General features: G+C 44.1%; 2 protein-coding genes across 2 annotated transcripts in view; both read right to left on the reverse strand.

The window, feature by feature from the left end:
• LOC109871916 (microtubule-associated protein 4) overlaps positions 1-4,628 on the reverse strand; it is a 51,481-nt gene extending 46,853 nt beyond the window's left edge. The window contains exon 1 of the mRNA XM_020462943.2: positions 4,463-4,628. The gene's annotated coding sequence lies outside the window, so the exon portion shown is untranslated. The remainder of the gene's footprint in view (positions 1-4,462) is intronic.
• Positions 4,629-8,297: 3,669 nt separating this feature from the next.
• The window catches only part of LOC109871535 (potassium voltage-gated channel subfamily H member 2), a 42,068-nt gene continuing 29,711 nt past the window's right edge, over positions 8,298-20,654 (reverse strand). Inside the window, exons 2-11 of the mRNA XM_031806593.1 lie at positions 16,885-17,307; positions 16,280-16,676; positions 14,993-15,192; positions 14,506-14,758; positions 13,856-14,049; positions 13,602-13,701; positions 11,244-11,525; positions 10,838-11,039; positions 10,371-10,572; positions 8,298-9,835 (exon numbers count right to left, since the gene is read on the reverse strand). Of these exons, the coding sequence (XP_031662453.1) occupies positions 9,488-9,835; positions 10,371-10,572; positions 10,838-11,039; positions 11,244-11,525; positions 13,602-13,701; positions 13,856-14,049; positions 14,506-14,758; positions 14,993-15,192; positions 16,280-16,676; positions 16,885-17,307 (2,601 nt within the window). The 3' untranslated portion in view covers positions 8,298-9,487. The remainder of the gene's footprint in view (positions 9,836-10,370; positions 10,573-10,837; positions 11,040-11,243; positions 11,526-13,601; positions 13,702-13,855; positions 14,050-14,505; positions 14,759-14,992; positions 15,193-16,279; positions 16,677-16,884; positions 17,308-20,654) is intronic.

Below are 20,654 nucleotides of genomic sequence, written 5' to 3' on the forward strand. Positions count from 1 at the left end.
GTCAAACCGATTTGAACTGAGGAAGTTATTAGTAGTAGGAGTCACCTGATTACAGTACTATTGGCCATTCAGCTCTAGATCTGTATATGTTAAAGTGCAGGGAGTGCTGCAAGAGCTGAGCATTATGGGTCATCGACTCAGTGGACCATAACAGTGATATTATCAGTGCCAGAGCACAGTTAAGATAAGCACAGGTGAACTAGTCACTAACTCAAAAGGTCAAAGGGCCTTTTCTACTATTACACATTTTGTTTTAGCTTGTGGGTTATTTCATTTGGAAAACAGGTGCAAACTTGCAGTTCATGCACAATATTCAACATATCTCATTCTTTATACAGTCTCATTCATCAACAAACCTCAAAATAATATAATTTCATAGTATATAATACAACATGTGACAATTATTATAATTTTTTCTTTTTTACTTAACCTTTATTTAACTAGGCAAGTCAGTTTAGAACAAATTCTTATTTACAATGATGGCCTACCCCGGCCAAACCCTAAACATAGCACTGAGATGCAGTGCCTTAGACCGCTGTGCCAATCAGGAGCCCAATGCTGAGACAATCTATTTATTTGATCGTATATCAGATTATCAGTCGCCAACATTTGAGCTATTTCTAAAGATAGGCTGTGGCGTGCATGAAGTGATTATCATTTTATTTCAGCAGGATCAGATCTATTCCATGAAGTAATTATCATTTTATTTCAGCAGGATCAGATCTATTCCATGAAGTAATTATCATTTTATTTCAGCAGGATCAGATCTATTCCATGAAGTAATGATCATTTTATTTCAGCAGGATCAGATCTATTCCATGGTCTTGGTCTGTGTTAAAGAAATGTTTGATGTGAAGTTGGCACCACTCTGGATCTCAAATCAGAAATGACCGTTTCCTTTTAAAGTCTTTATCTTGATTTCATTTGTGTGATTTATGTAAAAGCAGTTACTCTTTATAATGTGGTGTTATTACGTTAAGTGAGGGGGCTGGTTCCCCGACCCAACAGGAATTTACTGTAATGTCAGGGAATAAATAGTAGTTTGTTATGGTTACAGTGATCAATCTTTTCTTTAACACGAGGGTGTACTGGTCTCAGATGTCCCTTAATGTGTTAATGTGTTGCCAGGTCTCCTAGTGTTTGTCATGAGTCAGCGTTTTTATATCTCTCTCATGCATGATGGGCACCATCTCTGGTTACTGCTGACATAATGCTTTGTCGCCCTGTCTCATCCTCTCAGGGGAGACACACACATTCCCTGAAAACAGTCAACCAGTCAGTCACTCAGGTGGGCCTTAGTCAGAGCACAGTGGTGAGATCTGTATTTACCCCCAGTGTGGACATTCACCTAAATCAACTGACTTGAGGACTAGCTGTGAAGTGTGTGTGTGTGTGTGTGTGTGTGTGTGTGTGTGTGTGTGTGTGTGTGTGTGTGTGTGTGTGTGTGTGTGTGTGTGTGTGTGTGTGTGTGTGTGTGTGTGTGTGTGTGTGTGTGTGTGTGTGTGTGTGTGTGTGTGTGTGTGTGCGTGCGTGCTCATGTGCGTGTGCGTGTATGTGTAAACTATAAAGGCTGCATGGGAATACAGGGTCTCTGTTCGAACACAGAAGACAGTGATACAAGTGGTAGGCTATTGACTCTTTGCTCTTAGTTGAACTTTCAGGGATTCTGGCATTTGTGTTGCTATGTAAACTGCCAGGAATCATAAATTCCTGTTTAAGCATGTTGAGCTGAAGATGGGATGCTCACCTGACACAGTCCAGTCCATTACAATGGCTCCTGACCCTGGAGTTACTGACCTGATGCTCCTCCACTCATTGTAATCGGTTCTACTCTCTCATTTAAACTCATATTTTTGCTCCTCTTAGAAATACACACACGTATCCTTCCTTAACAAAGTCTAGCCTTCAAATTACAAATGTACAATCTCTTAGAGAATCATGTTGGAGTCATAACACTCAGCATGAACAAGAAGGTATCTCAGAATATATAGCAATGATATAACTCCTGTGTTATTTACTGTGACACTAGCAATGAGTAACAAGTGTAGAAACTACCTAACTACACGGCTCCTTGACATTAGTCATCTAGGAAATATTTCTCCAAAGAATCCATTTTCAAACGGAGCCACAGTGGCATCTAATGGGGATGACATCATTCCCTCTCCGTTTTTCTACTCCCTTGGATTCTTCTCAAAGACCCTGGCTCCTTGCCCTCCTTGCCCTCCTCATACAGCACCTTCACATGGCCTCTATTGTGAAGTTCTCTGGTGATGGGAAGACAAGCCCAGTGTGGGAGAAAAAGAGGAGGGCTGGTGTCCTCATAGATCACAGTCAGTGGACAGCATCTCATGGTGGAGATGATGAAGATGGTTTATGACAGGAAAGCTAGACATCACCACAGACCAGCAGACCTTGACCTGACACCAAGACCACGCAGCGGACGAGGAAGCCGCACACCAAGGCATACTGAGCTTCCCCCTTCAACAAACATATGTTGTCGCTTTGGATTTACCTCACTTTGCTCTCATAATGGGGGATAGTTTTTACGGAAAATAGCCTGTTTTCATTTCACACGGAGGGGTTTTCATTTGAATATCCATTGGTGACTGAGGAGGAGCAATGGAATGATGGACTAGATGGAACAGGAATATATATTAATATATAGAATTACTAATAAAAATCCAGCAAACTGTTATGGCTTTCTTCACTTCAAACAGTCTGAATGACAATTTAAATATTTCACTGCTCTTCTGTGACTGACAGTATCATTAAATAATAATGATAACACACAGGTCTCTAAGGCTGTGTGTTTACACAGCCTTAGAGACTTCGTCTTTCATGCTCAAATATCTCTACTCTACAATGACAGTTTGGAATCTGGAACAGAACGGTCTCAAATGTCTGCATGGGTCCAGTGATCTAACAGCCTCTTCAGGAGTAGGAGATTCCACGATGTCATTGTAGAGTAGAGATACATGAACATGAAAGACAACATCTCTAAGGCTGTGTTTACACAGGCAGCCCAATTCTGATGTTTTTCACTAATTGGTATTTTGACCAATCAGATCAGCTCTGAAAGATATCTGATGTGAAAAGATCTGATGCGATTGGTCAAAATCAGTGAAAAACATCAACATTGGGCTGCCTGTTTAAACATAGCCTAAGAGATGTTGTCTTTCATGTTCAGGTATCTCTACTCTACAATGAGATCGTGGAATCTCCTATTCCTGCAGAGGCTGTTAGATCACTGGACTCATGCAGACATTTGAGACTGAAAGTTTGGTTCTATATTGGTATTTCGTACAAAGCAAAGCAAACTTCAATACATCACTGGAGTGCTTTCGGCAAGCCTTTGGGATCGGCCTCTGCTTTGCTTTGTGAACCTTTATGGACAGACACACTGCTGTGCTGTCCCAGTCCATCTAGCTCTGTCTCCCATAATCTGTTGAGGATTGCACTTTAATCCCGTCATTCCAGAGGACTGAGAGAGATACATTTCATGGCATGCATTAGGCCATCTCTACTAATCCAAGCATGCCTGTCTACTTGTCTGTCTGTGCCATATACAGTCATTTGTCCTTATGTCTGTTGTCTGTCTGCCCGGTCCATTTATCTATAGTGCGTCTTTGTCTGTCCGTCTGTCTGACTGACTACATAAATCGTTGTTGTGTGACAAGGAGCAATACACCTGAGAATAGAAATCTAAACAAGGCAAAGAGCTTGGTCTAAGACGACTGCAGGACGTTACAGAGGGCATAGTTCACATGCATACAGAACCATGATTGCACAACATACAATAGGCCTACCTACATGCATGGTACGGCTACAGTCAAGAGAGAGGGGCGCTACACAATACACATTGACGGAGAACAATGTGCCCTAATCCACGGCACAGATACAGCATGGAGAGGGGGCATTGTGTGGTGTTCGTCGTTTCCCGCAGGGATGAGCCTTCTGGCAGTGCACTCTTTAAACATCTATCATTGTTATCTTAATTAATTATAATGTCGAAGCTGCATAATATCACATTTATGTAACGACGATCAATGTCAGCTCTGTTGGCGTGGACCTATATGCGATGCGGTGGACACCTGTCTACAGTCAGCATCCTTTGGCCTTAACTCAACTGCGGCACCACAACAAAGAGAATGTTCTGCATTGGTCGTGGTGGGAGTGAATCAAACACGCCCACTGTGGACAGGTAAACATGAATTTGGGTACATCATATGATATTGTATCAACAATGAATAGGGCGCATTAGCGTCAGTCAACCAGACGGGAACTGTGTATATTGTGCATATTGTACGCTTCTTGCTACGTAATAAACGTGTAACCATTCATCAATAATTACTACATGTCTGGGGCATGGAACAATATAGCAAAACACACAAATATTGCAACCCAGACAATCACCAGACCTGTAGCATTCCCGTCAATTGTCATTATTCATAATTTTACTCACCCTATGCTGTCTCTTTTTGATCAGTTCTCAATGGTTCTCGTGGATGTCGCTGGTTGAAGTCTGTTCCACCTTCTCATACAGTGCGCTTCACTCACTGACCGCAGGAAAACAGCCCACCTCCTTCGCCCCGCTCAGCCTATCACAGTCGAGAAGTGCTGCTGTGTTTTTCGTTTGATTCTCTATGTTTGACGCAGAGATTGTCAGCGGTGCACATGATTGCATCCACGCTCAGGATTCGGCGCCGCGCACCGGTCCTGCATAGATGCCGCCCACATCTGTTGAAGGACAGCTGTTGTGATTGTGCAGAATGAACAATAGTCTCCATCCCTCCACGCAAGTGACGAAATTTGACCAATCATCGTTAACAGTAGATAACAGTTATGTTTACACTGTATGGGCACGATACGTAACCTCCTGAATGGTAATATGGAGGCAGCTCTCAATGGCAGTTGCGCATTTTGCCGCTAGTCTCACTCAAATATATGCAAGGATAGCCTACATTCCGTAGTCTCTCTGTTCGTCGTCACAATGGAAACATAGCCTGTCTCTCTCAGCCCGTTATTATGAAATCGAATTAGTGTTACAGGTTCATGTGTAACTTTAGCCTACTCTCCCGGATTAATGGTCTGCAGCTGTGTTGCTTTATCGTGGGGGGCATGTTGCCCTGACCTCAGTGACACAAATAAAAACCTGTCTCTCTCGGTTAATGAGGTAAACAAAGTCAGACCAGCCAGGCTTTAAAACATTTAAGACCATGACACAAGAAGAGACCTCCGATCCGATCCCACTGCTGCCATCCAAACAGATTCACGTGCTGTGCTGTAATGCAGTGCTTCCTATAAGATTAAGAGGTTACAGGTCTCATTTGATTTGGAATATAATCCCTGGCAGATAATCCCTGGCCATTGTTGGACCAGCCAAATCTAAAGTGCCTTTCATCTATAGTTATGCTGTTGCTGTTTATATATAGGCCTACACCTGTTCCACTCTGACTTTGGTCTTGTCCATCCATCATGGACTATGCATGATATACAGTGCCTTCAGACAGTGACTTTTTCCACAGTTTGTTACGTTACAGCCTTATTGTAAAATGTATTAAATAAAAAATATTCCTCAGCAATCCACATATAATACCATATAATAAAAAAGTGACAACAGGTTGTTAGAAATTTTAGCAAATGTATAATATATATTTTTTAAATACCTTATATCGCTATATGACTCAGGTGCATCCTGTTTCCATTGATCATCCTTGAGATGTTTCAACTTGATTGTATTTGTCTTTATTTGTATTTATTAGGGATCGATCCCCATTAGTTCCTGCTGGGGTCCAAACACATCAAAGCAGCCACATTACATATACAACTAAAGATAAAACAGTGAACTATGTTTGCACTGAATGAGCTAAAGATAAAACAGTGAACTATGTTTGCACTGAATGAGCTAAAGATAAAACAGTGAACTATGTTTGCACTGAATGAGCTAAAGATAAAACAGTGAACTATGTTTGCACTGAATGAGCTAAAGATAAAACAGTGAACTATGTTTGCACTGAATGAGCTAAAGATAAAACAGTGAACTATGTTTGCACTGAATGAGCTAAAGATAAAACAGTGAACTATGTTTGCACTGAATGAGCTAAAGATAAAACAGTGAACTATGTTTGCACTGAATGAGCTAAAGATAAAACAGTGAACTATGTTTGCACTGAATGAGCTAAAGATAAAACAGTACATCATATAACATCCCTACACCACCACATGTCCACAACACAAAATGTTCAATATCACCATACAACAATATCACTATGTGTACGCATGCATGTGTCTGTACCTTTATGTGTGTCTCTTCACAGTCCCCGTTGTTCCAGAAGGTGTTTTTTTACCTGCTTTTTAAATGTGATTCTACTGCTTGCATCAGTTACCTGATTGGAGTCCACCTGCGGTAAATTCAATTGGTTAGACATGATTTGGAAAGGCACACACGTGTCTGTATAAGGTCCCACAGTTGACAATGTATGTAAGAGCAAAAACCAAGCCATGAGGTCGAAGGAATTGTTCTAGAGCTCAGAGACAGGATTGTGTCGAGGCACAGATCTGGGGAAGGGTACCAAAATATTTCTGCAGCATTGAAGGTCCCCAAGAACACAGTAGCCTCAATCATTCTTAAATAGAATAACTCATTGTAGAGTGGAGACACTTAAGCATGAAAGACTCTCCGAATGCACTGTAATATTGCAATGTCTTTAAATCGCTTCATCAGAGGAGGCTGGTGAGTAGAGATATTGGAGAAAAGGATCATTGTAATGGCTGAACAGAATGAACGGAACAGTATCAAACACATCTACAGTGCATTTGGAAAGTATTCAGACCCCTTGACTTGTTACATTACAGCCTTATTCTAAAATTTAGTCAATTGTTTTTTCCCCTCATCAATCTACACACAATACCGCATTATGACAAAGCAAAACCAGGTTTTTAGCATTTTTCACAAATGTATTAAAAATAAAAAACTTAAACATCACATTTACATAACTGATCAGAGCCATTACTCAGTACTTTGTTGAAGCACCTTTGGCAGCAATTACAGCCTCAAGTCTTCTTGGGTATGACGCTACAATCTTGACATACCTGTATTTGTGGAATTTCTCCCATTCTTTTCTGTAGATCCTCTCAAGCTCTGTCAGGTTGGATGGGGAGCGTCACTGCACAGCTATTTCAGGTCTCTCCAGAGGTGTTCGATCGGGTCTAGGCTCTGGCTGGGCCACTCGAGGACATTCAGAGACTTGTCCCAAAGCCACTCCTGCGTTGTTTTGACTGTGTGCTGAGGGTCATTGTTCTGTTGGAAGGTGAACCTTCGCCCCAGTCTGATGTCCTGAGCGCTCTGGAGCATGTTTTCATCAAGGAGCTCTCTGTACTTTGCTCCATTCATCTTTCCTTCAACCCTAACATCCACACAGCATGATGCTGCCAGCACCTTGCTTCACCATAGGGATGGTGCCAGGTTTCCTCCAGACGTGACGCTTGGTATTCAGGCCCAAGAGTTCAATCCAGAGAATCTTGTTTCTCATGTTCTGAGAGTCATTTAGATGTGCCTTTTACTGAGGAGTGGCTTCTGTCTGGCCACTCTACCATAAAGGCCTGATTGGTGGAGTACTGCAGAGATGGTTGCCCCTCTGGAAGGTTCTCCCATCTCCACAGAGGAACTCTGTATCTTTATCAGAGTGACCATCAGGTTCTTGGTCACCTCCCTGACTAAAGCCCTCTCCCCAGATTGCTCAGTGGCGGCCAGCTCTAGGAAGAGTCTTGGTGGTTCCAAACTTCATCCATTTAAGAATGATGAAGGCCACTGTGTTCTTGGTGACCTTCAATGCGCCGCAGATTTGTGCCTCGACACAATCCTGTCTCGGAGTTCTATGGACAATTCCTTTCACCTCAAAGGGGTCTGAATACTGATGTAAATAAGGTATTTCTGTTTTATTTTTAATACATTTTCAAAAATGTATAAAAACCTGTTTTCGCTTTGTCATTATGGGGTATTGTGTGTAGATTGATCAGGATAAAAAAAAAATGTAATCCATTGATAGTGACCGGTTGTTTTATGAGTTACTGTAGATTTGCATAGGCCTTATTTCCAGATCAGTGTAGGGCTTTAGTCTGAAGCGTACACACATAGTCATGAATTCGTATGAAATATCTTTCCACTGAAAGTCCTATTGTTCATGTTTAGTAAAACACACATGAATTAAACACGTGATAAGACATATGCATTGGCCTGTTCAAATGGTCATTTGTTTGAATAGCTTCAAGGTATGACCCATACACAAAACAATGCATTTCTTGTTAATCTTTTTATTCAAGAGTAGCATTCAAATGTTCATTATCAAAGTTAAATCAAACTACATGGTAACTCTATTCAATTGATTCAATAAATACTGTACCCTGGGCAAAATCTGCAACCAGCAACAACTGTATCTGATATTTACATTATATCCCTACATTTCAAGCTACTTTCCTTGCAGTAATCTATTTCCCAGAACTGGACAGTAACACAACTATAACAATAGGATAAGTAAGGGTACTACTAAGACTGACAATGAATCAATAAACCATAACGATAGATTCTTTAAATATATACAGATGCATTTTCAATAAATCATTCAATCTAAATCTTTTATCAAACAAGAGACAGAACATTTTAGTTTAGGTTGTAACACATGCAGGTCCTGCCCTTAAATGTGTAAACAGTGGCATTTTAGCAGTGGCATTACACTTGGCTTTGCTTGTTACAGTAACTGAGTAGTCTGTCTTCTGGAGTCAGAGAGAGAAGGGAGGTGAATGGTCCCAGTTGGCCAGTCTGCATCATGGAATATTAATGTGTTCTGATAGATACTTCATTCAGTAGATTATATCATCATTCTGTAATCCTCTGCTGGCCTGGGATTGGTTATTATGTCATCATTCAGCGCGCCCGCCATCGCATTTAACATCTAGGCTAACTCAAGGACAAAGGAGAGAAGAAACCATATCGTTTACACCATGATAAGAGAACAGAAAACTTGTACAGTTTGCATATTGCTTGCTAATATAGTTCAGTAATTCAAGGACTTGACATGGATCTCAGAATTCATGGCTTTTAGCCATTGAGCCGGACAGCCGGTACAGCAACATCAGTAGACCAGTGAAACTTAGCAACATCTCTCCCATCACAACTACACCAGACAAAACAGAAAGTAGTGTTAGCCCGGCTAACACTCCAGTTGACCCCTACGTGGAGACAACAAGGACATATAGAGACAGATATTGACTAACAACGACAAATATGTTTCCGTATACAATACTGCAAATGGTAGTATACATTTGTGAAAAGATATGCTTTGAGGACCATAATGACCAAACAGTGTTGTTATCCGAAGCCCAGGATATTGTATTTCAGGAGCAGAGAGGGAAGCTACATCCTCTTCTGACTCCATGTCCATAAACAGTGAGACTGTTAGTATTACACATACAGTGCCATGGATGGCCCCTAACTCCCAGGGTCAGAGCTGTATCTGTGTGCAGTTGTCCAGGGGCTCTCCAGGTCCAGAGCTGTGTGTTTCCCAGGCAGGGAGCGCCGCCGGCCATCCGAGGACTCTGACTGAGCCAATCCTGTCCCTGACCCCGGCACTGACACTGAGAGGTTCCCATGTTTGACCAGGCTTAAGGGCACAGTATCTGGATGGCTGGACAAGCCCAGGGATTGATGCTCTGGGCAGATGCTAATGCGAAGAGGCTGAGTCTGGGGGAGTGTGTCCAGGACTGGGGTTGGCTCCATGCTGTGCAGAGACTCACAGGACTTGGAAGGGCTGTTGTCAAAGTCTGTGTCGACCAAGAACTGAGGTAAAGAACAAGAGTGAGAGGTGAGAAGAATCATACGATGATCTACAGTACACAACTACAGAATACCCTCTCAGAGTGAACATGGAAACATAAAAGTGGGATAATTGGTTGATATACAGTAGGCTAGATAAGACAGACTGATCAGTTGTTTGCTATGGATCCAGACGAGGGATGATACTTCCAACCAGCTGATGACCTACATCCAGAGGGGGTTAGACCAGACCACCTGGTGGGCTTAGCGGATTTCCACCCAACATCCTAATGTTAATGGTGTCTTTAACCCAATGTTTTTGCACAAAAACAAATGCTCTCAAACCAATGTTCTGCTATCACACTGATGACACAACCGCAACTGCACTTCGTGACCTTAATACCGGCAAAGAATGTCAGTATGTCAGTAAATCAACTGCACTAAATTGATAACCAGGTTCAATCTAAAACAATCACTTGGAAGATGTGTCTTTCACCAGCCAAAATGCTTTGATGGTCCCCCATCAGTGTGCTCAGTTGCAAATTGTGGTATACAGTACCTGTGAGAGGGAGGCTAGGGTCTCTGAGTCCAGTGGTGAGGCAGGCTGCACCAGCCTTTCTGCAGGCCTGGGGGTGAGGGTGGGGGTGACAGACGGTTCAGGGGAGGAGTACACTGTGCTGTAAGCCGGGGGCACCAGCACCATCTGTCTCTGGAGCAGCTGCATGATGGCCCCGATGTCTGTTGACATCCGTGACTCCAATCTGAGGGATCCCAGTAGAGTAGTCAGAATCTACAACCACAGCTACAACCACATTTAAACCTCAAGCCTTCCATCCTTGAAGTACCCAATGTCACTATAGTAAAAGGTTATTGTAAAAACTATTTGTGTCATCTTATTATCGCTCAGTTAAAGGGAGACAGCCTCCCAACAGCAAAGGTTTGGGATGTCATCGACTGCATCCCAAATGGCACCCTATACCCTGGGCCCTGGTCAAAAGTAGTGCACTAAATATGGAATTAGCAGACCTGCAGAGCTGTCTCTGCAGCAGGTCCAGCCTGTTCTCTAGCTCGCTGCGCTGCCGTCGGTTGTTGCTGCTCTGGGCAACGTTGCGAGTGGGAGGATGAGGGGGAGGGGAGGGCAGGCTGTGGCAGGGTACCTCCTGATACTGCTGCTGCTCACGGCTCTCCCCCCAGAAACTGAAGATGTTGGAAACACCTGAGATAGCCCCTGATAGAGAGTGGAGGTTAGACTGACAGCTAGTCCAGCTCATACAATATCTACATCAGATGCATACAGTATACTGTACTGACATGAATAGCAGCATGTGTGGCTATTATATTGGTGCATCAATGGAGATAAATAACACCACTGAGATCTAACACAAAGGCAAAAGTTTTATATAAAAGTAGTGCTCATGAATGGATTGTCTACCTGAGAGAGCGTTACAGGTGTTGCCAGTTTTGTGGTTCATCTCATCTTCTGAAGCACTGCTGATGTTGAGGATGGTGGTTTCACTATAGGGGGTCCCCATTAGTGAAGTTGGTTGTACAGGGCTGGTTAACACTGACTCCTCATCTCCGCTGGAGTGGGAAGGAGAATAAACTGAGTTCTTCAGCCCCTCAAACTCTGTGTTCTGCCCATCTCCCTGGTCTCTGGAGCTCTGGCCTCTGGCCCTGCGGACAGGTCTCTGGGATGGATTGGTCTCCCCTGCATCTGTGAGGCAAGGCAGAGAACGCAGAAAGTTTGTCCCAAATGGTATCCTATTCCCCATTTAGTGCACTACTTCTGACTAGGGCCTAGTGCATAGAGAATAGCGTGCACCCTCAGAACAGCCTCAATTCGTCGGGTCATGGACTCTACAAGGTGTCGAAAGCGTTCCACAGGGACGCTGGCCCATGTTGACTCCATTCTTGATACACACAAGAAACTGTTGAGCGTGAAAACCCCAGCAGCATTGCAGTTCTTGACACAAACTGGTGCACCTGGCATCTACTACCATACCCTGTTCAAGGGCACTTAAATCTTTTGTCTGGCCTATTCACCCTCTGAATGACACACATACACAATCCATGTCTCAATTGTCTCAAGGTACCATCCTTCTTTAACCTGTCTCCACCCCTTCATCTATACTGATGGAAGTGGATTTAACAAGTGACATAAATAAGTGATCATAGATTTCACCTGGATTCACCTGGTCAGTCTATGTCATGGAAAGAGCAGGTGTTCTTGTTTGTATACTCAGTGTGGATAGAACAGACTTAGAACAGTCTAAATTTCCGCCTTTTTCCATCTACTTAACATTGCAAAAATCAGAAACTTTCTGTCCAAAAATGATGCAGAAAAATTTATCCATGCTTTTGTCACTTCTAGGTTAGACTACTGCAATGCTCTACTTTCTGGCTACCCGGATAAAGCACTAAATAAACTTCAGTTAGTGCTAAATATGGCCGCTAGAATCCTGACTAGAACCAAAAAATGTGATCATATTACTCCAGTGCTAGCCTCCCTACACTGGCTTCCTGTCAAGGCAAGGGCTGATTTCAAGGTTTTACTGCTAACCTACAAAGCATTACATGGGCTTGCTCCTACCTATCTCTCTGATTTGGTCCTGCCGTACATACCTACACGTACGCAGGCCTCCTAATTGTCCCTAGAATTTCTAAGCAAACAGCTGGAGGCAGGGCCTTCTCCTATAGAGCTCAATTTTTATGGAATGGTCTGCCTACCCATGTAAGAGACGCAAACTCAGTCTCAAAATTTAAGTCTTTACTGAAGACTCATCTCTTCAGTGGGTCATATGATTGAGTGTAGTCTGGCCCAGGAGTGGGAAGGTGAACGGAAAGGCTCTGGAGCAACGAACCGCCCTTGCTGTCTCTGCCTGGCCGGATCCCCTCTTTCCACTGGGATTCTCTGCCTCTAACCCTATTACAGGGGCTGAGTCACTGGCTTACTGGGGCTCTTTCATACCGTCCCTGGGAGGGGTGCGTCACTTGAGTGGGTTGAGTCACTGATGTGATCTTCCTGTCTGGGTTGGCCCCCCCCCCCCCTGTTTGGCCCTGTCCGGGGGTGTCCTCGGATGGGGCCAGTGTCTCCTGACCCCTCCTGTCTCAGCCTCCAGTATTTATGCTGCATTAGTTTATGTGTCGGGGAGCTAGGGTCAGTTTGTTATATCTGGAGTACTTCTCCTGTCCTATTCGGTGTCCTGTGTGAATTTAAGTGTGCTCTCTCTAATTCTCTCTTTCTCTCTTTCTTTCTCTCTCTTGGAGGACCTGAGCCCTAGGACCATGCCTCAGGACTACCTGACATGATGACTCCTTGCTGTCCCCAGTCCACCTGGCCGTGCTGCTGTTCCAGTTTCAACTGTTCTGCCTTATTATTATTGTACCATGCTGGTCATTTATGAACATTTGAACATCTTGGCCATGTTCTGTTATAATCTCCACCCGGCACAGCCAGAAGAGGACTGGCCACCACACATAGCCTGGTTCCTCTCTAGGTTTCTTCCTAGGTTTTGGCCTTTCTAGGGAGTTTTTCCTAGCCACCGTGCTTCTACACCTGCATTGCTTGCTGTTTGGGGTTTTAGGCTGGGTTTCTGTACAGCACTTTGAGATATCAGCTGATGTACGAAGGGCTATATGAATACATTTGATTTGATTTTGATTTGATTTAAATTGAAGCAAGTGTGATTAATGCAAATTGAATGGGTTTACTCAAATCAAACTGAATTACACATAACAATCTAATCTAGCTGTGTGCCAGTCAGAGTACTTGACTAACAGGGTACCACACCTCTGTCCAAGCTGAGAGACAGTTCTTGTCTGGGAATCCGATGGTTGACTCCACCATGGTCAGAGTCCTTATTGCTCATTGAACCAGCAACCGTGGCAGTCTGAAAAACAGCGAGAAGAAATAGAGTGATTTCTTTAGTCAAAACATTTGAATTCCAACAATCAAATGTAAAGATAAGAGACAGCATATTCCTCTGAATCTCACTTTCTAGCAAGGAATTAGTGACCAAATTCTTTAACAAAAAGCCCACTCACATCCCGGAGGTTGAATGTGATCTCCAGGTTCCCCCAGAAGTAGTCAGAGAACTCGGGATACATGTCCAGCACCTCCAGCATGTCCTCCCTGTGGATCTTATGGAGGTCACAGTAGGTCAGAGCCCTCACGTTGGCATTGGACTTCCCTGGGCGGGCATACATGTTAATGGGCTCTCCGAAGATGTCATTCTTACCTGCAGGAAGGGAAGGAGAGATTGTTTACTGGATGTAGCTACATTAGATGATACCATATCTATTTTAGAATATGATCAACATGGATATATGATATGCTTCAGATATTGTGGATATTCAGAGACAATGTGTCATTAATTCATATGTAATTCACTTTTTCTGTATTCATTTATAGTGATTTACAAGGTTTCCAAATGGATGTGATCGCTCATATTCTTGTGACTAACCCATAGTAACCACTAGATGAGGATGTTACGCTCAACATTGTGGAGGGCTATGAGGCATATCAAGGAGTGGAGGAGATGAGAGAGACTGGGTTGAAAGCCTCTGCAACAATATACAGGTTAAAAGCCAGAAGGTTAAAAGCCACTGCTTTAGGATAGGGCTGATATTAGTCAATTCAAATCAAGTCAATTTTTATTGTGCCATATGGAAATGCAGTTTAGATGATATCCTACCCAGGATGGCCACCACCACATCCCCTCTCAATATCTCTATGGAGCCACGGGAGATGAAGTAAAGGGCTGAGATGATGTCACCGGCGTGAACCAGGGTGTCACCTGGCGGTGCGTGGGTGGTCTTAAACCTCATGGCCAGGGCCCGCAGGCAGCCCTTAGTGGAGCCCTTGAAGGCCTTACAGTTCTCCAGCAGGGTGCGGTTGAGGTGCAGGCAGATATCAGCCTGTAAGCATTCTGGGAAGCCCTTCAGCACCTGGACAACATAGAGGAGTGGACAGACATCAGCTGGTTTGTCTTTTGTGTCGACCACTGCATGTTGCCTTTTTACAAGTACTTCTTTGTGACCATTTCGCCACACTTACAGTAAATGACCAGAACAAGTAGCTGTGTGTGTGTGTGTGTGTGTGTGTGTGTGTGTGTGTGTGTGTGTGTGTGTGTGTGTGTGTGTGTGTGTGTGTGTGTGTGTGTGTGTGTGTGTATGACTCACAGCATTCATATCAATGCCGTTAGTGTAGGACCAGGCATGTTGGAAGTACTCCTCCAGCCGCTGCCTCAGTGGGTTGGGGATCTGGTGGAACCGGATGAATTCTCGAACCCGCAGCATCTGGGTGTGGTAGCGAGCTGTGCCGGAGTAGAGCCGCTGGATGATGGCTGACACATTACCAAATATGCTAGCATACATCAGAGCTGTTGATAGACAGAGAGAACAGAGATAGAGGTCTTGGCATATTTGCAAAAAAGAAATGTAACATTACAATCCTAGGAAAACATGATGATTTTGTGCATGTACGGGGCTGTAGTGGAGCAAGTTGAGAGCTTCAAGTTCCTTGGTGTCCACATCACCAAGAACTAACATGGTCCAAGCACACCAAGACAGTCGTGAAGAGGGCACACCAAAGGGTAGTGCATACGGCCCAGTACATCACTGGGGCCAAGCTTCCTGCCATCCAGGACCTCTATACCAGGCGGTGTCAGAGGAAGGCCCTAAAAATGGTCAAAGACTCCAGCCACCCTAGTCATAGACTGTTCTCTTTGCTACCGTATGACAAGCGGTACCGGACCGCCAAGACTAGGTCCAAGAGGATTCTAAACAGCTTCTACCCCCAAGCCATAAGACTCCTGAACATCTCATCAAATGGCCACCCAGACTATTTGCATTGCCCCCCCCGACACCCTCATTTTACACTGCTGCTACTCTCTGTTATTATCTATGCATAGTCACTTTAATAACTCTACCTACATGTACATACTGTATTACCTCAATTATCTCAACTAACTGGTGCCCCCGCACATTGACTCTATACCGGTAATCCCTGTATATAGCTTCGCTATTGTTATTTTACTACTGCTCTTGAATTATTTGCTACTTTTATTTCTTATTCTTTTTTTTAAAAGGTTTTTATTAAAATGTTATTTTTGGACTGCATTGTTGGTTATGGCTTGTATAAGTAAGCATTTCACTGTAAGGTCTACCACACCTGTTGTATTCGGCGCATGTGACAAATAGCATTTGATTTGATTTGATCAAAATGTGCAGCTTTTTATATTATTAGACACGTTAGAGTAAAATGAACATCCCCGGGGGAGAATTGCCTTGGGCAGTGGGCACGAGATATGGCTATCCAATAGGTTGGACACATCCCACAAACATAATCCATAATTACACATTGTCCATTCATGTGTTGTCAAATTTCAAATCATGGGTTAATAGAGGCATAGCGTGTATATAAAGCAATACTTATTTGTGTATTGAGGGTTAATAATTGTGACTTACAGCCGATGAGCATGACGCAGATGGAGAAGATCTTCTCAGAGTTGGTGTTGGGTGAGACATTTCCAAAGCCCACGCTGGTCAGGCTACTGAAGGTAAAGTAGAGTGCTGTCACATACTTGTCCCTTATGGAGGGACCTGACCCTGGTATAGTCTGATTGTAGGGTTTTCCGAGCTGGTCACCCAGAGAGTCCAGCCAGCCAATCCGGGCTGCTCCTGCACGCTCCACATTACCAATGGCGTACCAGATACAGGCCAGCCAATGAGCTATGAGGGCAAAGGTACACATGAGGAGGAATAGGACGGCCGCTCCGTATTCAGAGTATCGGTCCAGCTTCCGAGCTACGCGCACCAATCTCAGCAGCCGAGCAGTCTTCAACAGACCAATCAGAGTTGTTGTCTAAAATGGTATAAGTCAGAAAGAGGTCAAACAATGGTCATTAACACATGCAGAACACCTAGCCATAAAACCAAACTTGCTTTATTATTATCACTGTGTCAGCTTACTTAAGAAATAATAAATACATATTTGCACGGATTCTTATAACAGACTCTCACAGCAGCATTTGGATAGGTACAATAAGACCATTCCACCCTGATCTCCTCACCTCTTCTCCCGAGCGGTATATGAGCAGGTCAAAGGGGATAGCCGCCACCATGTCTATAAGGAACCAGCCTTTGAAGTAGTGCACAGCGATCCGCTGTGACTGGCTGACCACCTCGTCATTGTTGTTGACGTACGTCGTCCTGAAGTTGATGATGATATCAACAATGAACATGATGTCCACGATGAGGTCCACCACGTTGAGCGGAGAGCAGGAGTAACCACAGGTCTGCATGGCCGCCCCCTCCTGGTCACTAAGGAGAAAGGCTGCAGAGTAGGGGGTGAAGATGGCAGTGTAGATGACCAGGAGCAGGATGACCCAGTCCCACACCGCCTTGAAGGGGCTGTAGTGCAGGATGGTCCATTTATGGATGCGAGGGGTCTGGAGCTTGTACTCTGGTAGGACATCTGCACCTAGTGAGAGGACCTTGGGAAGGAAGGAAAGGAAATGTGACTGACTTTGCTGATGAGACTGAAATCAAAAGATGGAAGGGTGTTGAATTTGATGACCACGAGGGAAACCTGTCCTCTAAAAACGATATGGTCTAAGAGCAAATATGCTCTTTAATGTAGGCCAGTGTCATCATTTACATTTTTGGAGGATTTGACCTTTTTCTCTACTTTAAAGCCACTTCAAATTCAAGTTGTACCAATGAATAGGATGGGAGCACACAAACAGTGGATTATTGAGCGTAGCCATTAGGCTTCAACACAACTACTTGATTTATTACAGCGCAAAACAAAAAGCTATGGGGCAAATGAAACAGTATTGCACTTTTCATGTAGCCAGCTAATTGCCTAACCACCAATCAAGCAACATTACGGGCTAAATGTTAAAATGTTGCTGTGACAATATAGGTCAAATGAAGATCCTACAACATGATTTGAACGTTTAGAGACCATAATGTTGCTTGATCAGTGCCTTAGGCTTTTAGCTGGTCAAAAGCAGTGAAATACTGTTAATATAACCGTGTGTTAGTGTGGGCGTTCAGTGAATTTATGTAAATCACAAAGCTTGTAGCGGTATTTATTAGAGAGGGTAAAGAAAGATTTTGTTCGGGCGCCAGGCAGGTATTAACCATGCCGAAAGGAAAAGAGTAAAATAGAGAGAGTACCACTACCAGACACACACACATCAGCAGAAGAGACTGCCTAGAGTGTAGCCTGTTTACCAGATAGCCAGTGGAGAGAAAAGAGAATACACACCATATAAAACCCACATCACAACACAGGGGTAACCCAAACAAGAATACCTCATACAATAATACTAATACTAATAATGGCAGAGCAATTCAACAGCAACCTCATACAAGAACGAACCCAGTCATCAACATAGGATTTGCAATAATCTGTATTATCTTCTAGTGGATGAGTGCAGAGGGTATGAATGTGGGGGGTGTTCATCGACACAAAGGCCTTAAAAATGTCCACAGTCTTCACGGCCACATGTCATTAGTACACCCCACCTCAATACAGTTCACATAATATACAACTTGCAAGCAACCTACTAAAATGTCCCTCCAAACACTTCTGGCAGGGAAATAATAGTCCAGCTCTAATGAACTTCAATGGGAAGTGCATTTGAAAAATAGAGAGTCTGTTGCAGGGTAAAGCACTGGAATGAGAGGGAAGAGAAAGAGAAAAAGATAAGAGAGATCTTAGCTGTGGTCTTCAGGCGTGCAGGTGTACTGTCTGACTGTCCGATGGTTTGTTGGTTTGTATGGTAAAGCTTCGCAACAATGTTGCTACTAATCCATGCGATCCATAACGGGCGTGGTCCCAAACGAAAACAACCCCGACCTAGAGCGATTACACCGATGATTGTGTTATATACTCTATAAACTACACACGCTGAAAACAAACAAAACTTCTGCAGCACAGCACACCCAATCAAACTGTCGCGCCACCCAAGAGCCCCTCCCCAAAGAGCTGAACGAGCTCTCTTTATCTCCTCCTTCCTTACTGCTCATGCGCTCTTAAAGTGGCAGCGCACGGTGAAGGCTCCGAGCAGATTTCGCCACACTCCTCCCCCCATGAAAAAACAATGCCTGTAGAAACAGAGAGGATACAGGCTTTGACAGGTTCATGTTCCTGCTACACAAAACCAGGGAAGTCCTCCTCATCAGAGTCCTCCACGAAGAGGTCCTGCAGGTGTTGCTTTTGCCTGCGATCCAGCTCTTCTGCCGTAGGGTAGCAGGGCTTTAGGTCAACAACATGCACTGTCCTGACATCTTCCCCAGTGTCCTCCAAACAGACCAAGTAGTTCACTGGTCCAAACTGCTGCACTACACGGTATGGACCTTTCCATCTCGAAGCTAGCTTGGCAGTGAACTTCTTAGATGCCTTTGACAGATGATGTGAACGTACCCAGACACGAGACTGGGGTGGAAAACACACGTCTCGTCTATGTTTGTCATAGTTTCTCAGCTGTCGTTGTTTGGCTTTGGTTTTGCTGGCCTCCACTCTGGCTAGCAAGGTGTGGTGGTGTTGTACGGCATCAAACGCTGGGCAGTCAGGTGAAACATTCGAACTTTGCAAGACCCTGTCCATCGGACCTTTTAGTGGTCTTCCCAGGTGAAGTTCGGCGGGAGTGACCCCAGAAGTCTCCTGCACGGCAGAGTTCAGTGCAAAGCGAAATTCTGGAAGATGCTGATCCCACCTTGTGTGCTGATCCCCCACGAATGAAGCAATCATCCCCTTCAGGGTTCGGTTTACCCTCTCGGTCAGGTTGGTCTGAGGATGGTAGGCTGTGGTAAGCTTGGCAATTACACCCCAGTAGGTACAGAGCTCTTTGTATATTCCTGATATGAACTGCGGACCTCGGTCAGAGAGGATTTGGTCGGGAATTCCAAATCTGGTAAACACCTCCCTTCGCAGAATTAGAGCAATGGCTGATGCAGTAGCTTTGCGGAGGGGAAACAACTCCACCCAGTGTGTGTAGTAGTCCACTACCACCAATAAAAATTCATTCCGTGTCCCCCGGCTGGGAGGAAAAGGTCCCATGAGGTCAATTCCCAACATTTCATTTGGATGGTTCACCACGGTCTGCTGCATTTTCCCAGCAGGTCTGCCAATGTCTGGTTTGTATTTCTGGCAGACTTCACACTGCTGTACAAACTTCCGGGTAACAACCCACAGGCCTGGCCAGTAAACCACCTCTTGTAGTCTTCGATAAGTTTTAAAAACTCCAAGATGCCCACTCATGGGATTGGCATGATAAGCTTGGATTATCTGGTCACACAATGTAGAGGGAATGAAGACGCGATAATGGGTGCTGTGTATTCCATCTCCTCTTGGATTTTTTCGATACAATTTATCCTGAATTATGCTATACTTATCATTGAAGCGACTCTTGGAGTCTTCTTCCGACAGACTCTTGTGGATCGCCATGATGGCAGCATCCTTCTGCTGTGCTCTCCATACACTCTCATCGTCCAGAGGAAAGGAATCATCCAGACATTTAGCGGTAGTATAAGTACTGCACAAGGGAGGACAAACGTTGGCAGTCTCTGTAATCCGAGAAAGGGCATCTGGTACAACGTTCAGTTTTCCTTTGCGATACTCAATGATGAAGTCAAACTTCTGCAGTCTGATAGACCAGCGAATAAGACGGCTGTTGGTCTTGCCTGATGCCAGAACCCACTGCAGAGCAGCATGGTCTGTGACAACGGTGAAGATCTTTGCCTCCAAGTAGTAGCTCCATTTCTCCAAAGCCCAGACCACAGCGAGGCACTCCCTTTCAGTCGTTGAATAATTCCTCTCTGCTGAATTAAG

Source organism: Oncorhynchus kisutch, linkage group LG27 (genome assembly GCF_002021735.2).
Source record: "Oncorhynchus kisutch isolate 150728-3 linkage group LG27, Okis_V2, whole genome shotgun sequence".
Lineage (NCBI taxonomy): Eukaryota > Metazoa > Chordata > Actinopteri > Salmoniformes > Salmonidae > Oncorhynchus > Oncorhynchus kisutch.